Genomic DNA, 22,732 nt, shown 5'->3' on the forward strand with positions numbered 1-22,732 from the left:
CCCTTTTTAAAATAGATACTAAAAAATTTTGACCCATTTCAATTACTTATAATAAAGCCAGTTGAGGATTCAGTATTTTTAAAGGGAATCTGTCAGCAGAGTTTTGCTACGTAATCTGAGAGAAGCATGATATAAGGGCAGAGACCCAGTTTACAGCAATCTGTCACTTACTGGACTGTATGTTACCAATTCAATAAAATCAGAGTTTTATTAGCAGCCGATGATCACTGCAGGACTAAATGTCATGTGCCAACTAGTCCAACTCCTCTGTATAACTCCGCCCACACCACTGATTGGCAGCTTACTGTGCACACTGAATAGACAGAAAACTACCAGTGATGTGGGCGAGGTTATACAGGGCTCAGCATTCTGCAACAGAAAAAAAAAAACAAAAAACCCAAAACCATATCGTATCAAAATGATAGCATGCCGACCAGCAAGTGACACATTGTTAAAACCACTGTTTCAGCCCCTAGATCATGCTTCTCTCAGATTACATAAAACCTGGTGACAGATTGCCTTTTGAGATGGCCGCCTGGCTCGTCATGGAGGGGAGAGATGAATCACAGAAGTGCTTATCCTCTGTGATGCAAGGCTGGAAGCTAGTTCCAGTACATATAGTACTGAGAGGGTTAATAGGGCTATGCACATATCCCCAACCCTGTGCCATGCTATGGTGGACATAAAATGCAGGTGTAATCATTAGTTGTCTGTGTGTGGAGGCAAGACGACCTCCTGTATGAAATCTCCAGGCTTGCACTTGTATATAGTGCCTCTGCTAGGACTGGGAGTCCTGTTTTCCTGCAAATAAAGGCCATTTATTTTCCTTGTGTGTGGCTTACCAAGAGTTAATAAAGCAGCCTGGATATTTTTGTGTAATGTCACCTCAAAGCCGCCAAGTAAGCCATAATCCTACCCCCAAAGAGAAGCAAAATGCTAGTGGTATATAGCAATGGTTTGTTAGATTAGAGACCAGTAGCCAGATACAGGCTGAACATCCTCAACCCCCGTCGGTCTCAGTTTACATATTACCAGTCCGGCCATTCGCGGCTTTGTTGGCGAGCGCAGTAAAAGATTAGAGTTTGATGTTTGACTACAAATTATTTTAATTTTTATAGCCAGCTATTATTCATGGATGGGAAATACAATAAATATTTAATAGACTCCAAATGGGGAAAGAAAAAAAAAAAAAAAAAAAAAAAACAGTACTAAAAACAACCAGTAAGAAACTCCAGATTACAAAAAAAATAAAAATGCAAGTAGGTGGGAGTGAATATAACATGTTATAAATAATATAATGCTGCATCATATAATAATGTGTAACATAACCCCTTGCCAAATGCTTTCATTGACCTGTGACACCTAAATGGCCAGTGCAATACAGGTGCAGAACGCAGCCCGATGCCAGCTGTGTGCACAGGGGGTTTCTCAATCACTCATAGTGATACCTAAAGGGTATGTGCGCACTAGGCGTTTTTTTCACGCTGCGTTTTTATGTGCGTTTTTGTCTCAAAAAACGCACCCGCGGCTAAAAAAACGCGGCAAAAACGCATGCGTTTTTGCCGCGATTTGGTGCGTTTTTTGCTGCGTTTTTGCTCACTGCGTTTTTAATCAGTGCACAATGCCATTAAAGATTGTTGATGAAAAAAATAAAAAAGGTCTGATGTCATTTCCTTCTTCAAAATGTTCATTGTATGCAGGAGAGCAGACAGCTGCAGAACTAGTGTATGCAGGAGAGCAGACAGCAGCTGCAGAACTACAAGGCTCAGCATCCTCCATTCACTAGTGTATGCAGTTTTTTGCCCAAAAAGAAAAAAAAAAATGACATGGGCTTCGCCATATTTTTGTATGCTAGCCGGGTACAGCAGGCAGGTACGGGCTGCCCTTAACCCCCAGCTGCCTATTTGTACCCGGCTGGGAACCAAAAATATAGAGAAGCCCTTTTTTTTTTTTTTAATTATTTCATGAATTTCATGAAATAATTAAAAAAAAAAAAAAAAAAAAAAAAAAAAAAAGACGTGGGCTTCGCCTAATTTTTGAGTCCAGCCGGGTACAACTAGGCAGCTGGAGATTGGAATCCACAGTGCAGGGTGCCCAAGATCTCTGGGCACCCCCACTGCGAATTGCAGTCCGCAGCCACCCCAGAAAATGGCGCTTTCATAGAAGCGCCATCTTCTGGAGCTGTATCCAACTCTTCCAGCTGCCCTGATGCCGGGTGACTAGCTGGGTAATAATGGAGTTAGGGCTAGCTGTATATCATCAGCTAGCCCTAAGCCCGAAATTCATGGTGTCACGCAAATATTAGACATGGCCACCATGAATTTCTAGTAATGATAAAAAAAAAAAAAAAAAAACAAACAACACACAGAAAAAGTTTTTTATTAGAAATAAAACACAACACAATTAGTGACTCCATCTTTATTGAAATAAACCCCCCTCCGCAGTAATCCTGGGTCAGGGTCCCGCGCCGTCCAATCCGGATCCAATATCATCTGATCGGTTTGCTGGAAGGCAAAGCGATCAGATGATGTGTCAGGATCAAGTGCCTGAATCCCATCACACATCAGCTGATTGTATAAAAGCCGGTTATACAATCAGCTGATGCATCAGTAGAAAAAAAAAAAATAATACTCACTTATGTGCTGTGCTGATTACCGGCAGCTCCTGGAGCGATCTATTGGACAGGAGTCTGATCCCGTCCGATCGCTGCCGGAGCTGCCGGTAATCAGCTGATGAAGTCTCTTGACGGCAGGATCAGCTGATAGCCTGCCGGGCGCGAAAAAGCCGGCGAGACTACGATCAGCTGATGCGTCAGGTGACTGCATCAGGTGATCCACCGCAAGGTCCTGCAAGCAAGGTCCTGCCCCGGGGAGACTGCACACAGCCAGAGCGGCGGGACCGGGACAGGAGCGGGCATGGCACCGGGACCCTGCAGACAGGTGAGTATATATGACTTTTTTTTTTCTACTGTTCACTTTGGTTTTCGCCGCTGCCTCCACCTCCCGCCCAGACATGGCGCCGCACGGAGCTGACATGGCACCGGGCGGGTTGTGGAAGCAGCGGTGACGGTAGCGGGAGGATTCATGCTTCTGTGTTTACCAACAGAAGGAATCCTCTTCCTGTACACGTCACTTTACTGCCCACCCCTTGCGTTTATAGCTGCGTTTTTAGTCATAGAAACGCAGCTATATTTGCAATGTGCCTTTTTCATTGCGTTTTTGAACATCTCATTGAACTCAATGGGTGAAAAACGCAGTGAAAAACGCAGAAATAATTGACATGCTGCGTTTTTGTGGTCACCACAAAAACGCAGCTAAAAAAAAAAACGCTGTGTGCGGACAGCACTTATGAAAACCCATAGACATTGCTGGGGAAGCAATGTCACTGCGTTTTCAGCACAAAAACGCGGTAAAAAACGCCGCTAAAAACGCGGCAAAAACGCCTAGTGCGCACAAGGCCTAAAAGGGTCACAGAATTAAAAAGGGTTCCCCAGTTTTCCATTTTTGTGTATCCAGCAGAGTAGCACAGCAGGGTGCCGGGTACATGGACTATGCCTAACATGCAAGTCACCCCAGAAAAATAAACAAACTGAGCAGGTACTTGGCCTGCAAGGAGCGCTGAAGATTCAGGCTGTAAATCCGGCAGAAAGCAGCGCTCGACTGTGACTTGGGACCAACGGAGGATAAAGCAATTTAATAAGGCATTTACAACAGACTCAACCTTTTAAAGACATTGCATAAGATTAGAAAAGCTTCACACTCTTATTCCAAAACCAGTGCCCCTCAGCCATAGTTTATCACCGCAAGTCTATGGAGCGGCGCTGCAGCACCAGATCACAGGTGCAGACATGGCTTACACAAAGCAGGAGCTGTATTTATCTAATCCTGGAAAACCCCTGTAAATTCTGCTATAGAGATGTGCTGTGGCTGTAACATAATGAGGCACTGTGGCGCAGCGTCAGCACAATGCCTGCTGTGCTATGTATGATGACGTCCCCGTGCCTCCGGGTGCCACAAAGGGGACACATTGTGCAGTCACTGTCTCTCCAGGTCAGGACGAGGCGGTGAGGGTTCTCTACGGGAGGAAACATTTCCATTATTATTCATACCGCACCTTTGGGGTCCAGTCCGGATCCAACTTTTTCACAGTTTCGATATAATCTCGCATTGCCTGGTAACAGCTATAATCGCCCAAGGATTTCCACGCCTCCCTAAAAGAAAAACAAAGCTAAATATTAAGTAAAGTTTTGACTAAATTTTAGATAATAGAGGACAGCATTATTTCACACCACATTTGCTGTATCAGATTATTATACAGTAGTCATCAACTATTGGCTCATTGTTAAAGGCTACCAGTCACCAGAGCACGTGGAGCAGCCACGGCAGAGCTGAAATAACCGATTTACATTTCCCCTCTCCATTGCAGACATATCTTGTGAAATTTAGGTTCTATTTATTTTAAGTAGATATTTCCAGAGATTTGTCCCTGGGAGTATGTACGGTTTCTCCACCTGTATGACACTGACCAGTCATAAGCAGATGCACCATACAGGGGGAAAAGAACACGCCCCCAGGACAGATCAGAACACGCCCCCAGGACAGATCAGAACACGCCCCCAGGACAGATCAGAACACGCCCCCAGGACAGATCAGAACACGCCCCCAGGACAGATCAGAACACGCCCCCAGGACAGATCAGAACACGCCCCCAGGACAGATCAGAACAGGCTCTCCCTGCACGAGAAGTTTACTCACAGAGCCCTGCTCAGCTACACGATTACCAAGTGTCAGGAGCACCGCAGAGCGCTGACGCAATTAAAAATACCTGGCATCGCTGACTGTGCAGGTGAAAAGAGCTGCCTGTAATCAGAAAGCTCCACTGTAAATCCCCCACTTCACACGGACTACAAACGCCCTTCATCTCATGACAGTCACTGTTCATGGACACATTCCTTTCAGGTGAAGAGAAATAGAGATATAGATCTAGCTATATATACATATAGTAACGTTGCACCTCGCAACCTTGGGGGGGGCTGGGGGGGTTACTCGCTTGCAGCGGGGCAGGGTGGCTTAGGCATACACAGTCTCTCAAAATGCAGCAGTTTATTGGTAACCAACATAAACTGCTCTTCCAAAACACAATGAAGCCTCTCCTGGCTTAAAGGAAAAGGTAAACTAAACACCTTCACATACCGTGGGCTTCAAATCCATGTAAATGTCCATAGTGAAGGTATGGCTGTCTCCCCAGGAGACACGGATTTCTGGTCAGTCTTTGTAGTGGACCGCCCGCTCAGGTTTGGACACTACGAGTGTCAGAGGCTCCCTCAGCCTCCATACACTCAGTTCCAGAAGGTTGAACGGAACCCACGCTTCCTTAGGCAGATTCCTTCCAGAGGCTCCAACCTCCCTGAGAATAGCAGCCTCTTTACCTGCCTGAGGCGGCTCCTCGTGCAGGGCTCCTCGTGCAGGGCGGCTCCTCGTGCAGGGCGGCTCCTCGTGCAGGGCTCCTCGTGCAGGGCTCCAAAACACACTCTGACTCCATGTGCCAGACAAGCTAATTAAGACCTGTGTCAGACACACCCATGGGCAAGGGTATGTGGATGGCCAGTCCCACCCATCTCTTAGCCATCCGTAATCCTGGCCCATCTAAAACTATAGAAAATGTCTGTGGCACTACAAGTACCAGAAAGAAATCCCAGGATCACACCACTTCCGTGATACATACCTGTCATTCCATGCTTCCGTGATACATACCCGTCACATACATATAAAAAAAATGTTTTTATTTATTTTTGCTCTGCTGGACACGCGCTTTAACTCCAGGTCAGCTTCCTTCGGTCACATACTCACCCTCCGGCGCTTTCATTCATTTCCAGTGACGCTCCTGTTGGTCTCTGGCAATTTATGACCTGACATACGCTCCATGAAACACTGGAGTATCGGAGGTCGCAACTCAATACAAGTCTATAACAGCCTCGTTCTCATAGCTTTGCATTAGGAGCTTGTGATGTGACGGGCACAAGATGGTGCCACAAGACTCTGAGCTAGGCTAAATAAAGTGAAGCCACTGGAGGGCGAGTATATGACAGGGGGCTTTGAGGTGCAGCACCACTCAAGCAACAAAAAGAAAATTAAAAAAAAAAAAAAACAAAAAAAATTAAACACACAACAAAAACATAAAACCTAGAGTAATAGATTAAATACAGCCGAGTATACCAGACACCAAAAGGACGCTCTTTTGGCCCCAGTCATGTGAGTGATGGTCTATACATTTGTATAACGCGGTAAGGACACTGCGGAGCTGTAGTATGAATGTGCCTGTATCAATGATTTGTGGACTCATTTATTTCAGCTATAACGTTGGTTTTCTGGCCCAATAACTTCCGAAAAAAGTTTTACATCATCTCCGAGCTGTACATAAAGGAGCTGAAACCATAGAGCAAGTAATGTGCATATACCAGTCTGATATCCAGGAACTGGGCCGATTCTCATGCTCTAATAAAAATCACTTTTTTTTTTAATTTTTAGTTGGAAGTTACTTTATCAGCATTCGGTCAGCACTACAGGTGCTAGAACTTCCTTCCACTGCATTCCCAGCATGCATTGTTGATATTATAATAGCTTAACTTAAAAGTGCCTCGCTGTTATGACTCTCTGAGGTCAAAAGGCAAGACATTAAATGGAGAAAGATGCCCTGCACTGTTTGTAACCCATCTGCATGTCTCTGCTTCTAAGGCCCTGTGCGCACTTACCGTTTTTTCCCGCGGATTTCCTGCATGTTATGTTCATAACATCTCTGCAGTGAATCACCAGCAAAACCTATGGAAAAAAAAAATGCTGTGCACACTATGCGCATTTTGACAGCTGCATGTTTTGCTGCGGGATTCCCGCAGCAAAAACGATTGCATGTCACTTCTTTTCCGCACGTCGCTGCGGCATTTCACTCCATTGACTGCAATGTAATCGTGAAATCCCGCAAGGAATAACGCAGGCAGCAAATTCTGTGCGGTTCACTGCGTTTTCCTATGGTATTTCGCGGTTTACCTGCGGTAATGTACATCGCTGCCTGCGGTTTGCAGGGAAGTGATGTCATTATGACAGGAATAGGAAGCGGAGCAGAGAGTAAACACACAGATCACAGACACAGACATAGAATACACACACAGATCACAGACATAGACATAGAATACACACACAGATCACAGACATAGAATACACACACAGATCACAGACATAGAATACACACACATTACACTCACACACAAGACACATAGAACACACATAGAAATCAAACGGAAATATAGAAAAAAAAAAAGTGGGCTCCGCTGTATTTTTACCTTCCAGCCAAGGTAAGCACACAGCGGCGGCCCGGTATTCTCAGGCTGGGGAGGGCGAGGGGCAGGGTTAATGTCCCCCCTCGTCCTGCAGCCGAGAATACCAGCCGCAGCTGCCCCGGGACTGTCGCATGCATTATGCGGCAGTACCGGAGTGTCCCCAGCTCTTCTTGTTGCCGTGATGCAGTGGCGATCCAGGTAATAAGGAGTTCATGGCGGCGGATCGCCGCCACTAAGTCCAGGCTTGATCATGGCAGCGTCTATGCGACAGCTTTCATGATCAACCCGTAAGTAAAGTGGGGGGAAAAAGAAAACAAAAAAAAAAAAACCACACACACACACACACACACACACACACACACAAAAATCATTTATTTTAATATTTTAAATAAAAACACAAAAAAGCTCCTGGTTCACCCGTTCATTAACCCCCCCCGAAACACCCAGCTCCGGCGTAATCCACGTCCTGTGATGCTTGCATCCAGCCGCAACTGACACTGACAGTGCTGAATGCAGCCTCGCAACGAGACAGCAGAGGTAACCACAGGGCATTTCCCACGGCCGGTAATGTGAACTCACTACTGCTCGGGAGAAATGCAGCGTGTGCTCACAGGGACTCTGTCTGTCCCTCTAACTATTATAGCCATCTCTCTATTCTTCTAGCTATCTGTTATCTAAGGAAATTACTTTTTTTTTCCAATGTGCTTTATTGCATTGAATGCATTAAAGCACATGTCCCAACCCGCACGCGGCAATACCGCGAACAATACTGCGGTAAAACCGCAGCAAATTGCATGCGGTTTTCGGGTGCGATTTGCCGCGTTTTTTTTTACCGCGGGTGCGGTAATCTTTCAGACCCTGCGGAATTTTCTTAAGACAATTCAGTTTTCCAGTGCGCACAGTGCCTAAAGGCAGATTACACATTAGGTGGATACCTGTTACTGGTGCCTGCACATTGAATAGCCGGCAGCTGCACGCTTTATCGGAGCCTGCAAAAACCTGCTGCTATCACCGGGAGAGGAAAGAAGGCTGCTGCAGACAACTAAGCAGCTGCATAAAAGACAGGCTCTGGTATCTAAACTTTACATTTTTGGGGGCTGAAAATGGCAATTAAGGTATATAAAAGTACATTATTGCACTGGTTATTAGATCAGCCTATGTTTATAGGGTTAAACAGTGCACATTTAGGACTAGAGAAGTCTGCAGCAGCATAGTACAGTTCTGGGTTTTTTTTAGGATGGAGGTACACTGTAAAAAAGGTCACACTTGATGAAGAGCCACTTCCTTCACCCATAAAACATTAAAACCCCACGTTCTTCATGTAAATGAGAAAATGGCCAGCTCCGTAATATCATTTATAGATCGTTCTTATAAGTGCCACTTCAGTAGCATCAGAGAATATTAGGAACAATGCAAAAATTACTAACAAAACAAATTAAATAGAGCATGTGAATGAAACCCAACAACCTGAGATTAATTTGGCTTTTGGAAATTAATTAAATGGAAGCTATAATTCAGGGTGAACACGCAATTGCCTTTTCAAATGGACCTGTCACAATGAATTAACCTGACGGAGACGACTTACAAAATAAGCAATGCTCGGGTTTCACTCACGATTTGTTTCTGGGAAGTCATGTTCCGTTTTTTCACATTAAAGCTGGTTCCCTACACAAGCACAGGAAAGCCGAAACGTATGAAAGATCCGGCCAGAAAAAGTCACTGGGGCCGGGGGGAACAAGAGTAATCCTGGCGCTGGAGGAGAACGCTCTGGAGTGTGCGCTACTGAGGAATATAAACGGTATATGTATATCACAAAGGTTTCCAGGGCTATAAAGCGTACGGTCTAAAATTTGGGAGGAAAATGGGGGGGTGCGTCTTATAAAGCGGTACCTGGGTGGGGGGGGGGGGGTCCTGTCTGAGGCGATCGGGTGCCTGTATGCAAGCGGCCGGGTACCCATGGCTGTGTGCGGGCGGCAGCCGGGTGCTGTGTGGGGTTGGCAGCCGGGTACCTGTGGTTGCGTGCGGTGGCAGCCGGGTACCCATGGCTGTGTGCGGGCGGCAGCCGGGTGCTGTGTGCGAGCGGCAGCCGGCTGCCGCCCTCACACAGTCACCGAGCTGCCGCCCTCACACAGTCACCGAGCTGCCGCCCTCACACAGCCATGGGTACCCGGCTGCCACCGCACGCAAGCACAGGTACCCGGCGGCTTGTACATAGGGTGGCCGGGCAGCCTGCTGGCTGCCACTCTGTGCATGCGGGGCGGGCGGCTGTGCAGCATGTTATCAGTTGTCCGCGGTCCCAATTTCAAATGATGGCGTCGGTGGAGCTCTTGGATGAGAGCTTCATCTGCGCATGCGTCGCTCCGGGCGCCATTACTTGAATCGGGACCGCGGACACACTGGGAAAACACCGCATCCGTCTGCTCCACCACTGAGCAGTCCCCGCCGCTGCCACCACTGAGCAGTCCCCGCCCGCCACCACTGCTGCCGCCACCAAGGACCCCACGGCTCCTGCCACCGCGGACGCCACCACGCCTGCAACCACGGACGCCACGGCACCTGGACCCCGCTGCCACTGACCCGCCGCGCCTGCCAGCACAACCTGTGCCTCCTGTGACCCTGCTTCACCACCAATGCTGCCCCCCTCCGGAAAGAGAACACCGGAGTATAAGACGGACCCCATTTTTCTTTTTTTTATGTCTAAGTTTGGGGTGCGTCTTATATAGCGAAAAATACGGTAGGTCATGCACTGTCAGTAAGGGCAGAGGTTCAGAAAAAGAATATTTTTTCTTTTACAAAAAGTTTAAAAAAAACCCCTTTCAATTCCCTCTAACTGCTTGGATGCTTATTTGCGACCTATATTTTGTTTTTGCGTTTAAAGGCTGCTTTCACACCTCCGGTTTTTGCAGTGCGGCTCAATCCGGCACAAAAACCTATGCAACGGATGCAGCGAAAAAAAAAACGGATCTGTTGCATAGTTTTTCCATGCGGCCCATCGTTTTTTTATACTGAGCATGCGCAATGCAAAAAAAACGCATCTGGTGGCCGGATGCGGTTTTTGCCGCTGGACGCTGCATCCGGCGTCCATAGGCTTGCATTGTAAATCGTGCCGGATTCGGTGCGATGCGGTTTTTTCGCTGCAGAAAAAAAACAAAACAAAAAAAAAAAAAAAAAAAAAAAGTGCCAGGCAACGTTTCATCCGGCCGCCGCATGGGCTAAAAATGCTGCATCCGACAAAAAAAACGGATGCAACGCAAGGCCATGCGGCACAATACCGCGCTAATGCAAGTCTATGAAGAAAAAAACGCAACCGGTGGCAAAAAAAAATAAACACGGTTGCGTTTTTTCTGCAAAGCGCCGTATTGTGCCGCACTGCAAAAAATACAGATGTGTGAAAGCAGCCTTAGCCGTCAGACTTTACGTTTTTCCAGAGCTCAGTTACAATACATTTTTTTGCTCCAACGAGTACATTTCGCCTTTCTGTAAGTGCATTGTTGTCCTGCAATCTCATTAGGTCAGTAAGGTTTAATTGAGACCCTTAGATTACCAAGTCAAGAAAAGTACAAAATATTTAAATCATAACTATTTTGCTTGCAACTTGACCATATCCACTAACACCGCAAAACAGCAGCTATGAGGTGTGATCTGTGGCCGTGCACCATCAGTCACTGTGTGGCCTCATCGTACAAGCAGTGGATTAGCTGCAGCTCGCGTTCTCTCAGGTACATGGCCACGCTCAGAACCTGCTGTGTCCTGGACGTGGCGGGTCCTGACCTGCGGGGCCACGAGCCTCTTCCACAGGAGACCACAGCTGCTTGTACCCACGATCAGGGTTCGGGGCATGGCGGTCTCTCACTTGTATTCCCCTACAGGGCATGCATGCGATTCTTCAGCAAGGAAGGGTCATCTGCAGGCCGGTTTTCGCTGCGGGCTGTACATGCACAGTGGGCATGGGATCTGTATAAACCCAATCTATTGTGCTTATACTGTACAATACAGCGTTTTGGAGCAAGTGGAAAAACACACTACATCCAAAAGGCTGCAAACACTAGTCGTGGGCACAGCCTAAATGAATGAGGAGCCGCGGACCGTACTCACCACTGCTGATTGAGCACTATACGCACAGTTTAGGGATAACGCTGCTGAGTGCTCCAGCGATACTTCACTAAACACAAGGGCCCAGAACGCTAAAGTGGAGCAGCATATTGCTTTTGAGAACATAAGATCAGGGGCTAAATTAGCAGCCATTTTTAGTGGGCAAGTAAATCAAAGTTTCAATACTCAAATTGCCTCTTCAGAGAGGAACACTAGTGCCACCTACTGGAGAGAGCAATCCTAAAGAAGTATTGACTGCCGAGCTTTGTCACATTTGCATGGCCTATAAGTATTAGGCCTTGGTTCCACCTGCGCAGAGCATCGGAAGCGATATGCTAATGACCCTCTGCTGCGAGCATCAGCCGACCGATGTGATCGGATCACAGCTGCGGAGAAGAGGGAGCACTTTCTCCATCTCCTCCCCGTCCTGTCTCTGCGTACATCACACTGCACTCTGACGACATGGCGTGTGCAGTGCGATGTTTCGCACCCATAGACTTTTATGCGGGTGCGTGAGCCAAGACTCGCTGCTAAATGCCACATGCTGCCGTTCATTTCGCATGCTGACATAGCATGACAAATCAATTGCAGATGACACTGTCCCATAATTTTGCAATTGAGAGCAGTCCGATGTTTTATCAAATCACTCGTCTGTGCAAAACACAAGTGGAACTGAGCCCTCAGACGCGCAGTCAGAAGCCGCTCATACAGCCAAATAGGAGGTCACGCTGTGCACGGAGGAGGGCAAGAGGCCAAAATACAGGTCTGCAAATTGAGATTCTGCTTTGGCTTCAATCCTAAGCCATGTGGCAAGACTCATTAAAGGGTCAATATTGACTTTAAGGATAGCTACTTCCAATAAGCTGCAGTAGTTCAAGTCCTCTTCCTCTCTGAAAAGGAAATTCCCATTTTAAAAGTTCCCCAGAGTAGTACTGCATGGCCATTAAGTCTCCTTACACTGGCATGTCAATCAGGTCACTTACCCCTTACACCCTAATCCCAAACTCAAAAGAGTATTTTATTTGTAGACTGCAGCAAACTAGGAATACGTTTGTCCAAAATGTAGCTACTAAGGCCATGTGCGCACGTTGCGTAAATACATGCAGTTATGCTGCGCTTTGTAACGCAGCGTAACTGCATGCGTCCTGCGTCCCCTGCACAGTCTATGAAGATTGTGCAGGGGCCGTGCGCACGTGGCGTTTTAGAGCGCAGCGCTTCGGCTGCTGCCCGAAGCGCTGCGTTCTAAGAAGTGACATGTCACTTCTTCCGTGCGCTTTGCCGGCAGCTCCTGCTCTGTCTATGGCGGGAGCTGCAGGCAGAGCGCATGGAATCGGCTTTTTTTTTTTCTCTACGGACATTTTCTGCAGCGATTTGAAGCGCAAGTGTGCTCTTCAGATCGCAGCAGAAATTTCTGCAGGGCTAGTACGCAACGTGCGCACATAGCCTAAAACAATAGCTACGAACTGGTGCTATAAACCTATATATACTTTTGATGTTGTAAAAAGGAGTGTATACAAATCTAAAATTACCCCCCAGGGCAGCACAGCAGGTGATTGGTGGTTTGCCCTATTACCTTGCAGCGCAGAGTTCAAATCCCGCTAAGAACAACATCTGCAAGAAGCTCTGCTTGTTATCGCCCTGTGTTTGTGGGTTTCCACCAGGTTCCTCAGACTCTAAAGACACATAGATAGGAACTATAGCTTGTGAGCCCCAAAGGGGACAGTAATATTGAGGTCTTAAGTGCTGCGAAATGACACAATAAATTGGGAAATTAACTGAACCCCTTAACCCATAGTGTATTTTTTCATCATTGGTCGCCATAGAAAGTATGAGCCCAGCTCAGGAGCGGAGCCTGCTCCACACCAGGCAGATGCTGGCTGTGTTATATAGCTGGCATCTGCCTATAACTTCAGCGGCTAATGATGGTGCCCAGTGCTGCAGTTTACGTGCCACTGTCAATCATTATCAGGGGCATATACATGATGTTATTGCCCTGCGGAGAGGCTACCATAGGCCCCTTGTAATGTGATCACCATGGCAGGCGGGGGGCTCCTGAACTAAGCCGGGGGAGCAAAGCCAAAGGCGGAAAAGCACAGGAGACCCTATTGCAGTATATGCCATTGAATAAATCACAGGTACATCACTCCCTAAGTACAATTAGGGTTTTTTTTGTTTAAAAAAAAAAGAAACACAACATCACAAATCCTCAGGGATTAAATAAACTGCTTTTTTTTATTAAATACTTAACTATAAAAAGGGGACCCCCACCACATCCAATGAAAATTAACATTTTGTAAGATTTTTAGGAATTTGGGTTGGGAAGTGACAAAAATAAAAAAGAAGTAGTAACTGTAAAACATAAGGAGTTGTATGCATCTTACCATTTCTGCCTTCCTTCAAAATCAAAGAATCCCGGTTTGGACGTTGTGCACTTTCCAACCTTCACCTGGAAAGGACAAGACACCGTAAGGTCAGATGAGAAGTAAAACCTCTGACTACACATCCTAATATAATCCAGATACTGCCACGAAAACATCACATCACTGCCTGGCAGCAGATCCCCCCCCCCCCCCCCCCCCCGGCAGCAGATCCCCCCCCCCCCATCTATTAATGAGGGTAAAAGACGCGACATGACAATCCCCATAAGATTGCACTGCGTCATCCAGCTGTTCCTGGGTCCTGGATAGGAACGTGCACATGTCACCAGCCACTGCTCTACATTACTTGTGTCAGGGCATTACTACCAGATCCTTAGATTCATCACCAGCCCTGCCATGGATCTGGCCCATATTCAATAGTGCATCACCACGTACTATGGAGAAATTGCTCAGGTGGCTACAGGGAGAAAATGAACTTCCATCCTCCCTGTCAGGCAGGTGGGCAATGAGAGGAACATTACAGGATTAAAGATTTTATTTGTACTTGAGAATGCTGAGGATTTTTAATAAATATAAAATTACTCATTTTTAGAAGCAGTTCAGTAACACTGCATCTCTGGCCACTATATAGGAGGGGACAAGATATCTAACTGTAGTTGGAGCTCAGTATTTTTGTCAGGGAGTTTAATATCCCTTTCTATAGTCTATGAACGCCATTAGCACATAGAGAAGGGCTTCCCTTGAACAGTAATATAGTATGCAGCAGGCTCCCCCTAGTGGCAGCTGCAGACACTCTCTGGTCTCATTCCTAGTCTAGAACACTGCTAAATGCAGCAAAGCTCAGTGTTGCACTGTGTGAACACAGCCTATCTTAACATGCAACGATTTTGGCAGCAAAAATGCATGAAAAAAAAACTACATGATTTTGCCCAACGTGTTTGTGTAAGTCAAATCTATTGACTGGAAGGGCTCAAACACTGGGGAAAAAAAAAAAAAAAAAAAAAAAAAAAAAAAACTTGCAACTTGGCTGCATCTTCAAAAACGCAACAAAGTTGAAAACAAAAAACAAACAAAAAAAAAAAAAAAAGGATGCAGTGTGGACAGCAAAATCTCAGACTTTGCTGGGGGAAGGACATGCTTGTATTAGGTGCATCTTTGTGACATCAAAAACACATTAAAAAGATGCACTTTGTGAACATAGCCTTAGGCTCCATTTTATGCATTTTTTTTCTTACACATTTTAAAGGGAACCTGTCAGGTGCAATATGCAACCAGAAGCACAAGCAGTTCTGGTTCATATTGCTAATCCCTGCCTAATCATACCAAAATATAGCAGCATAGATAATGAGATCTTTAGAAAAAGTATTTCTAAAGATTCTTTACAATATTCCAATGAGGCCAGGGACTAGTTGCAGGGGTGTTACTTCCCTTGGCTAGTCGGCCCCCTTAGCATGTTAGCGCACCCCTGAGCTAACAGATCCAGCAATGGGTTGTGCTTTCCACTACAAGTTTTTGTTACTAGATGTTTATGTATCCCACTTCTGCTCTATACACAGGTCCCCTTTAAACACTCAATGGAAATATTCCTGTCACTAGATTCACGCTGCCTGCATCAGGGGAGCGCAGCACAGTATCCTTCTCTGAACCCATAAGGAGATAGGTGAATAGTCCGGAACCACATCGCTCCAGGTGATTGACTCTGCCTATGGGAGATACCTGTCAGTCACCTGGAGTGGGGCAGAGACCGCACTCTGGACTAGTCCAATCTCTCCCAGTTTTCCCTGAAACGCTTGAACCGTACAGCCAGACTCAGATTCATGCTACCCCTGGCTCAGACTGCATACATCTAGCAATAGATCTTTGTGAACCTCTCTTTTTTTTCCATAGTATTAGATGATTTCTGGCACCAAAAGCCTGGTCAGTGCCCGGCCTTCCGGATCCCTAGTGCCCGCGCTGTGCCTGGCTTCCATGCTGTGATTGGCTACCAGCTGACCTGTTTGCGCAGGACTCTACTTAGTTCCTGTTCTGTGGTTTCGGCACTTATCAGATATCCTGTTACTCTCCACTGCAGCTTGTTAGGTGTTATTTCAGTGAGCAAAATCCAACTATAAAAATAAAAAAACAAACAAACAAAAAAAAAAAAACCTATTAGGCTATATACAAACGGTGTCTCTAATCTGATGGTGGAGCCACCGAAGTCCTGTCACCCAGGAGCTTAGGAAAGGCCGGCGGCCGGCCCCCTGAAGAAGCGCCACTGGCGGTTTTGCAGTCATTTTGTTATAACTGCTCTTGCCGTCTTTTACCTTCGTCTCCTATTGTAGCGAGTGGCAACTTCCAAACAAAAATATCCAAAGAACGAACAGGCTACTTATTTTATCCGCTCCAAGGATTCTAAGCCCTGAAGTGGTTAAAAAAGTGATAAGCTACAACATGCACAGCAAGGTCGCTTTGACTTTGCTGTGCATTATTGAGTCCAAGTCCATGCAAGTTTCAGGCTGGAATCGGACGGCCGTGGTTTTATTTTTATGTTTTGATTCAGATACTCAGTGTTACTTTTTACCGTCAGTGATTTATCACTAATATAAAAAAAAAAAAAAAAAAAAAAAAAATTGTGTTACTCATCGACACATGAACGCCGCCTGAGTGCGGCAGTAACGATCACGATCCCAGAGACTTGTCGGGGTCATTTTCATTTCTGACTCAGATCCCAAAACAGACCTGTGAGCGTTTGGGTTTTTTTTTTTGTTTTCTTTATTGACCACTCACAGGCTGCCATAGATTTCTGGAGTAAACTACCCCTCTTCAGTGATGAATCTATGGGCAGGCGGGACCATGCTCTGTACACGCAGATATTGGCGTAGCTAGCCAGAACTGGTGCGTAAACACCAAAGGTCACAAAGTTTTTGAGAAAGTGCAGAATTGCACAAAAACATTGTGACCTTAGTGTTCACGCCAGATTTAAGCGCCTTGATCAATCGACCATCCCGTGCCCCCCAACAAGACTGAGGATGAGGGAATCTAGGCGGCACGAGGCTGAGGCGATGCAAATCACCTAAGGTCTCATTCTTTGCCACTTGCACTGAATATAGAGGGGAATCCTGACAGTGTGCACAGTCACGATTTGGCAAATTGCAGGAACATAGAATGACAGTAGAAAACTTTCTTGAACCTTGGAAATCCCTTTGAGTAATATGTGAAGATTTGGAGCCACCATAAAGCTGGTGACAAAGCAGCAGAGGCGTAGGCACTCCGGACAGGCCGCAGTGCAGGCTCCACCGCGGTCACACACCCGTGCTCTGATCTCAGGCTCATAAACCGCAATTACACACATTATATAAGAAAGCTTAAGACATTCAGGTCACAGCCAGCAATGAACTCCAGGGACTGTGACATGAGGAAAGATCAAACTGGGAGGACCGAGCATCGAGCAGGATAGAGGGAAGGCTATGACCCGCTGAATCTACATGTGGTATTGGGGGTCTCACTGCCCGTGGCACCGCTGGAGATGGGATGGGGGGGGAGGGGGGGGGGGGTGTCTCACTGCCCCTGGCACCGCTGGAGATGGGATGTGGGGGGGGGGGGGGTCTCACTGCCCCTGGCACCGCTGGAGATGGGATGTGGGGGGGGGGGGTCTCACTGCCCGTGGCACCGCTGGAGATGGGATGGGGGGGGAGGGGGGGGGGGTGTCTCACTGCCCCTGGCACCGCTGGAGATGGGATGTGGGGGAGGGGGGTCTCACTGCCCCTGGCACCGCTGGAGATGGGATGTGGGGGGGGGGTCTCACTGCCCCTGGCACCGCTGGAGATGGGATGTGGGGGGGGGGGGGTCACTGCCCCTGGCACCGCTGGGGATGGGATGTGGAGGGGGGGGTATGGGTCTCCCTGCCCCTGGCAGCCCTGGGTTTAGGGGGCACTATGAGGGGACAGGCGGTTACCTGCTTGTAGCGGGCATACAGGTAGAGCAGCTGCTGGGTGGTCGCCACATGGGCCAGGTTCTGGGCGTGTTGGGCCGCCTGTTCGAAGGTGCAGCGCAGCTCGTCGTCCTCCTCCTCCTCTGCCCTCTCCTCCTGCAGGAAGTCCCCGAGCTCCCCGTATCCCCCAGAACAGGCCTCTCCGGAGCTGGAATCTTCTAACACCTCAGGGGACGCCATGTCTGGTCCTCAGAGCAGCGCTCCGCACATAGCCGGCCCGGGGCTCCGCTCACAGCCCGGGGGGACGTGATCCCCTCACAACCGAGATGCTCGCCTCACACACTACCGTCCTGAGATTTTAAAACTGCCAGCAAGCACTGCGCATGCGCCCGCAAATAGCGCTCTACTGAACATGCGCGAAAGCCGGTCCAGTGCGCATGCGTAGAACAGGTGCGGCGGTGGTCGCAGATGAGAGGGGGCGAGCAGCAGAGGTGCAGGGAGGAGTGGAGAAGTGCGGTGAGGGGGCGACCATGGAGCTTACGATGGAGTTTCCTTTTACAATCACTTTCTCTAAACTGAAGAGAGCCCCATTAAATACGCGTCTTTCTGCGTTACCTGCTGCAGGGCAGTGTTCACACCAGCGTTGTCTGTGACCGCCCGTCCTGCATCCAGGCCACACAGCATGATCTATGTAACCTTTTGCTAGCACGGGCAGCTTCATTTTTGCGCTTTTCTTTTTTTCCTCCGCTTATTCCGAGGTCCATGACTTTTCTGTCCTTCGTCTTCGCTGTATGAGGGTTCTCTGCGGGACGAGCGTTACTTGTGACTGACGCCTCCACTTTACCATAAAATGCACCGAAAACTGAGAAAAATAAACATCCAAGTGCCGAAAAACTGAACTAAAAAAAGCGCAGTAATGCTGTTATCTTCTGGGATTTGCTTTAATATAAAAAAACTAAATAACGCCCCCCGTGGCCTTATATTATAGGAGAATTCAGATTGTATTTAAGAGCGTTTTATGGGAACGGGTTTTTATCGCTTCTGTTTCGGGATCGGCACGAGCTGAGCTTCTATTTACTTATTTTAATAGACATCTGATTCCGCCTTTATGATTTCTTTCCTTTTTGTGTTCTCTTTATGGGGTAAATATTCTAATATTTTTGCCATTTTCTTTTACGGATAAAGGGGAGTGATTAAAATGATTATAGTTTTTTGCTATTTTTATTATACAAATATTTTTTTTTTCACATTTTTTTACTTTTTTTTTACTTTTTTGTCTTCTTCAGGGTCTTTAAAGGGAACCTGTCCGGTGCAATATGCAGAACCACGAGCGGTGCAGGGTGTATACTGCTAATCCCTGCCTGACCGTCCCTGTATACACCAGCATAGATAAAGAGATCTATAGAAAAAGGATTTCTAAAGATCCTTTATGATAGGACTAGTCCCTGCGCTCATTAGCATAAGGGAGCTGCTTCCCCTGGCCAGTCACCCCCATTAGCATGTTAGTACCCCCCTGTGGGCCCCTGTGGTGGTGCTCTCATACTAATGAATGTGCAGTGTCACAGGATGATGTCCCTCACCTCTCCGCTGCCATCCCTGCCTGACGCTGGATTTTGGCTCAGTGCGCATGACCCCGGAGTTTCGATCATGCGCACTACTTCAGTTTGAAGCCAGAGCGCGTACACCCGGCTTCATAGTGCACATGACCCAAACTCCGGGGATCATGCGCAGAGACGAAATCCTGCATCAGGCGGAGATGGCGGCGGAGAGGTGAGATCATCCTCTGACGCTTCGCATTCATTAGCACGATAGCACGACCACAGGGGCCCACAGGGGTGTACTAACATGCTAAGGGGGGCCACTGGCCAGGGGACTAGTCCCTGCGCTCATTAGCATATGGTACAAGATCTATAGAAATCCTTTTTCTATAGATCTCTTTATCTATGCTAGTGTATACAGGGATGGTCAGGCAGGGGTTAGCAGTATACACCCAGCACTGCTCGTGGTTATAAGTGTATATTATACCTGACAGGTTCCCTTTAAAACACAAAAGGGATAAACATTGTATTGAATCTTTTGCCATAGCCTGTACATGAACCTGCTACCTACAGTTAAGTTTATCTAGGACTATTTAATTTTTGTGTACTATGTGCCTAAAGGCCCCGTCACACTAAGCAACATCGCTGCTAACGAACAACTTTTGTGACGTAGCAGCGATATTTCTAGTGATGTTACTGTGTGTGACATCCAGCAACAACCCGGCCCCTGCTGTGAGGTCGTTGGTTGTTGCTGAATGTCCTGGGCCATTTTTTAGTTGTTGCTGTCCCGCTGTGAAGCGCAGATCGCTGTGTGTGACAGCGAGACAGCAACAACTAAATGTGCAGGCAGCAGGAGCCGGCTTCTGCGGACACTGGTAACCAATGTAAACATCGGGTAACCAAGAAGCCCTGTCCTTGGTTACCCGATATTTACCTTCGTTACCAGCCTCCGCCGCTCTCACTGTCAGTGCCGGCTCCTGCTCCCTGCACGTGTAGCTGCAGCACACATCGGGTTAATTAACCCGATGTGTGCTGTAGCTAGGAGAGCAAGGAGCCAGCGCTAAGCATTGTGCGCTGCTCCCTGCTCTCTGCACGTGTAGCTCCGTGCGCTGGTAACCAAGGTAAATATCGGGTTGGTTACCTGATATTTACCTTAGTTACCAAGCGCAGCATCTTCCACGCGGCGCTGGGGGCTGGTCACTGGTTGCTGGTGAGCTCACCAGCAACTTGTGTAGCGACGCTCCAGCGATCCCTGCCAGGTCAGGTTGCTGGTGGGATCGCTGGAGCGTTGCAGTGTGACATCTCACCAGCAACCTCCTAGCAACTTACCAGCGATCCCTATCAGGTTGTATCGTTGTTGGGATCACTGGTAAGTTGCTTAGTGTGACTGGACCTTAAGAACTAATCGGTAGGTAATTGCTAATGACCCACCTATTGTGTACTGATCTCTGCCAGCAATTCACCTACTTAGGCGGCTTTCACACTACGTCTTTTTAACATGCGTCCTGAATGTTTTTTTAACGCAAAAACGGATCCAGTGCAAATGCGTTTTCATTTCAATGCATTTGCAATGGACTCGCGTTAACATGCGTTCACCTGCGTTTGCGTGCGTTATAGTGCGGATCCAGCGACTTGCACTTTTTTAACATCTTTCAAAAATGCTACATGTAGCGTTTTTGAGCTGCATCCAAATACTGCAAATCGCTGGATCCTGACTAAACAGCACGCAAACGCATGTGAACGCTGGCATGCTGATAGACAGGATCCTGCTTGCTCTACTGAGCATGCCCAGAAACCAGCCTCCGTGATCAGTCTCTCTCCCCACCTCTCTCCACCTCCCTCTCCTCCACCTGAGAGCTGCAGACGCTCGTAACCAAAGTAAATATCGGGTATCCAAGCAAGTATACCCGATGTTTACCTTGGTTACGAACCTCCGCAGTTGTAAGAAGCCGGCTCCCAGTCTGGCATGTTTAGTTCCCATCACTCCCGATCACATGACTCCAATGCCCACCCCTAAACATCCAGTGACAGGATCCTGCAAAGTAACACATGCGTTTGCATGCGTTTTTTGCTGTAAAAGCAGGATCCACTTTTGCAGCAAAAAAACGTTCAGGACGCATGTTAAAAAGACGTAGTGTGAAAGCCGCCTTACACTGATGTCTCCTGGACAGGGCAGCTCTTTCACTTCCGCTCTGCTCTGTTGATGGGGCATCACCGCCGACATCATGCTGATTGACAGCCGACTCCCCACTACCTGACTGGGGGAGCCAGCTGTCAATCAGCATGACGTCGGCAGTCCCGTCAACAGAGCAGAAGAGGAAGAGAAAGAGCTGCTCTGTTGATGTGAAAACACAAAATAACTACCAGGAGCCATCGGTGACCACTCTGACCCGGCGGGCGCTGGGTAGAACAGGCAGGTAGTTACCATCTATCTGCTTGTTAGGTTTTAGGGTCATAGTACAAAATAAAATTGTCCTGGACAATCCCTTTAAGGTCTGCGACACACATCCGTGCCGCCGGTATGTTTTTGCCATTTTTTGCACTTACCGGCGGCACGGAGACACGTTCAGCAATGCTACCCTATGGTAGCAGGCACACACACGTAAAACCACACGGAATGTGTGTCCGTGTGCGTTTGTACGTATGTGCGTTTTTCTACACGCTGACATGTCAGTGTTTTCTCCAGCAGCACGGGTGTCACACGGCCCGCACCCATACCACACGGGTGTAGTGTGGATGCGGTCCCGTGTGACATGCGCCGGAGAAAACACACATGTCAGAGAAAAAACCCCAAAACATTTACTCACCTTCTCCAGCCCTCCTGTCTCTGCTGTCACTTCCTGCCGACCGCCGCTCATTATTCTCATTTAATATTCACTTCACTGCGGCCGGCAGCAGCAGCAGCGGGGAGACGGCAGGACCGGAGACCGAGGATCAGCACCACGGGCAGCAACGGGGAGACGGCAGGACCGGAGACTGAAGATCAGCACCACGGGCAGCAGCGGGGAGACGGCAGGACCGGAGACCGAAGATCAGCACCATGGACAGCAACGGGGAGACGGCAGGACCGGAGACCGAAGATCAGCACCACGGGCAGCAGCGGGGAGACGGCAGGACCGGAGACCGAAGATCAGCACCACGGGCAGCAGCAGCAGCGGGGAGACAGCAGGACCGGAAACCGAAGATCAGCACCACGGGCAGCAGCGGGTAGACGGCAGGACCGGAGACCGAAGATCAGCACCACGGGCAGCAGCGGGTAGACGGCAGGACCGGAGACCGAAGATCAGCACCACGGGCAGCAGCGGGGAGACGGCAGGACCGGAGACCGAAGATCAGCACCACGGGCAGCAGCAGCAGCGGGGAGACAGCAGGACCGGAAACCGAAGATCAGCACCACGGGCAGCAGCGGGTAGACGGCAGGACCGGAGACCGAAGATCAGCACCACGGGCAGCAGCAGGGAGACGGCAGGACCGGAGACCG

General features: G+C 48.1%; 1 protein-coding gene across 1 annotated transcript in view; it reads right to left on the reverse strand.

The window, feature by feature from the left end:
- Positions 1–18,101, reverse strand: part of ACBD6 (acyl-CoA binding domain containing 6) — a 72,024-nt gene extending 53,923 nt beyond the window's left edge. Inside the window, exons 1-3 of the mRNA XM_075322162.1 lie at positions 17,738–18,101; positions 13,807–13,871; positions 4,109–4,210 (exon numbers count right to left, since the gene is read on the reverse strand). Coding sequence (XP_075178277.1) covers positions 4,109–4,210; positions 13,807–13,871; positions 17,738–17,953 — 383 coding nt within the window. The 5' untranslated portion in view covers positions 17,954–18,101. The remainder of the gene's footprint in view (positions 1–4,108; positions 4,211–13,806; positions 13,872–17,737) is intronic.
- Positions 18,102–22,732: the final 4,631 nt, after the last annotated feature.

Source organism: Anomaloglossus baeobatrachus, chromosome 8, assembly GCF_048569485.1.
Source record: "Anomaloglossus baeobatrachus isolate aAnoBae1 chromosome 8, aAnoBae1.hap1, whole genome shotgun sequence".
NCBI lineage: Eukaryota > Metazoa > Chordata > Amphibia > Anura > Aromobatidae > Anomaloglossus > Anomaloglossus baeobatrachus.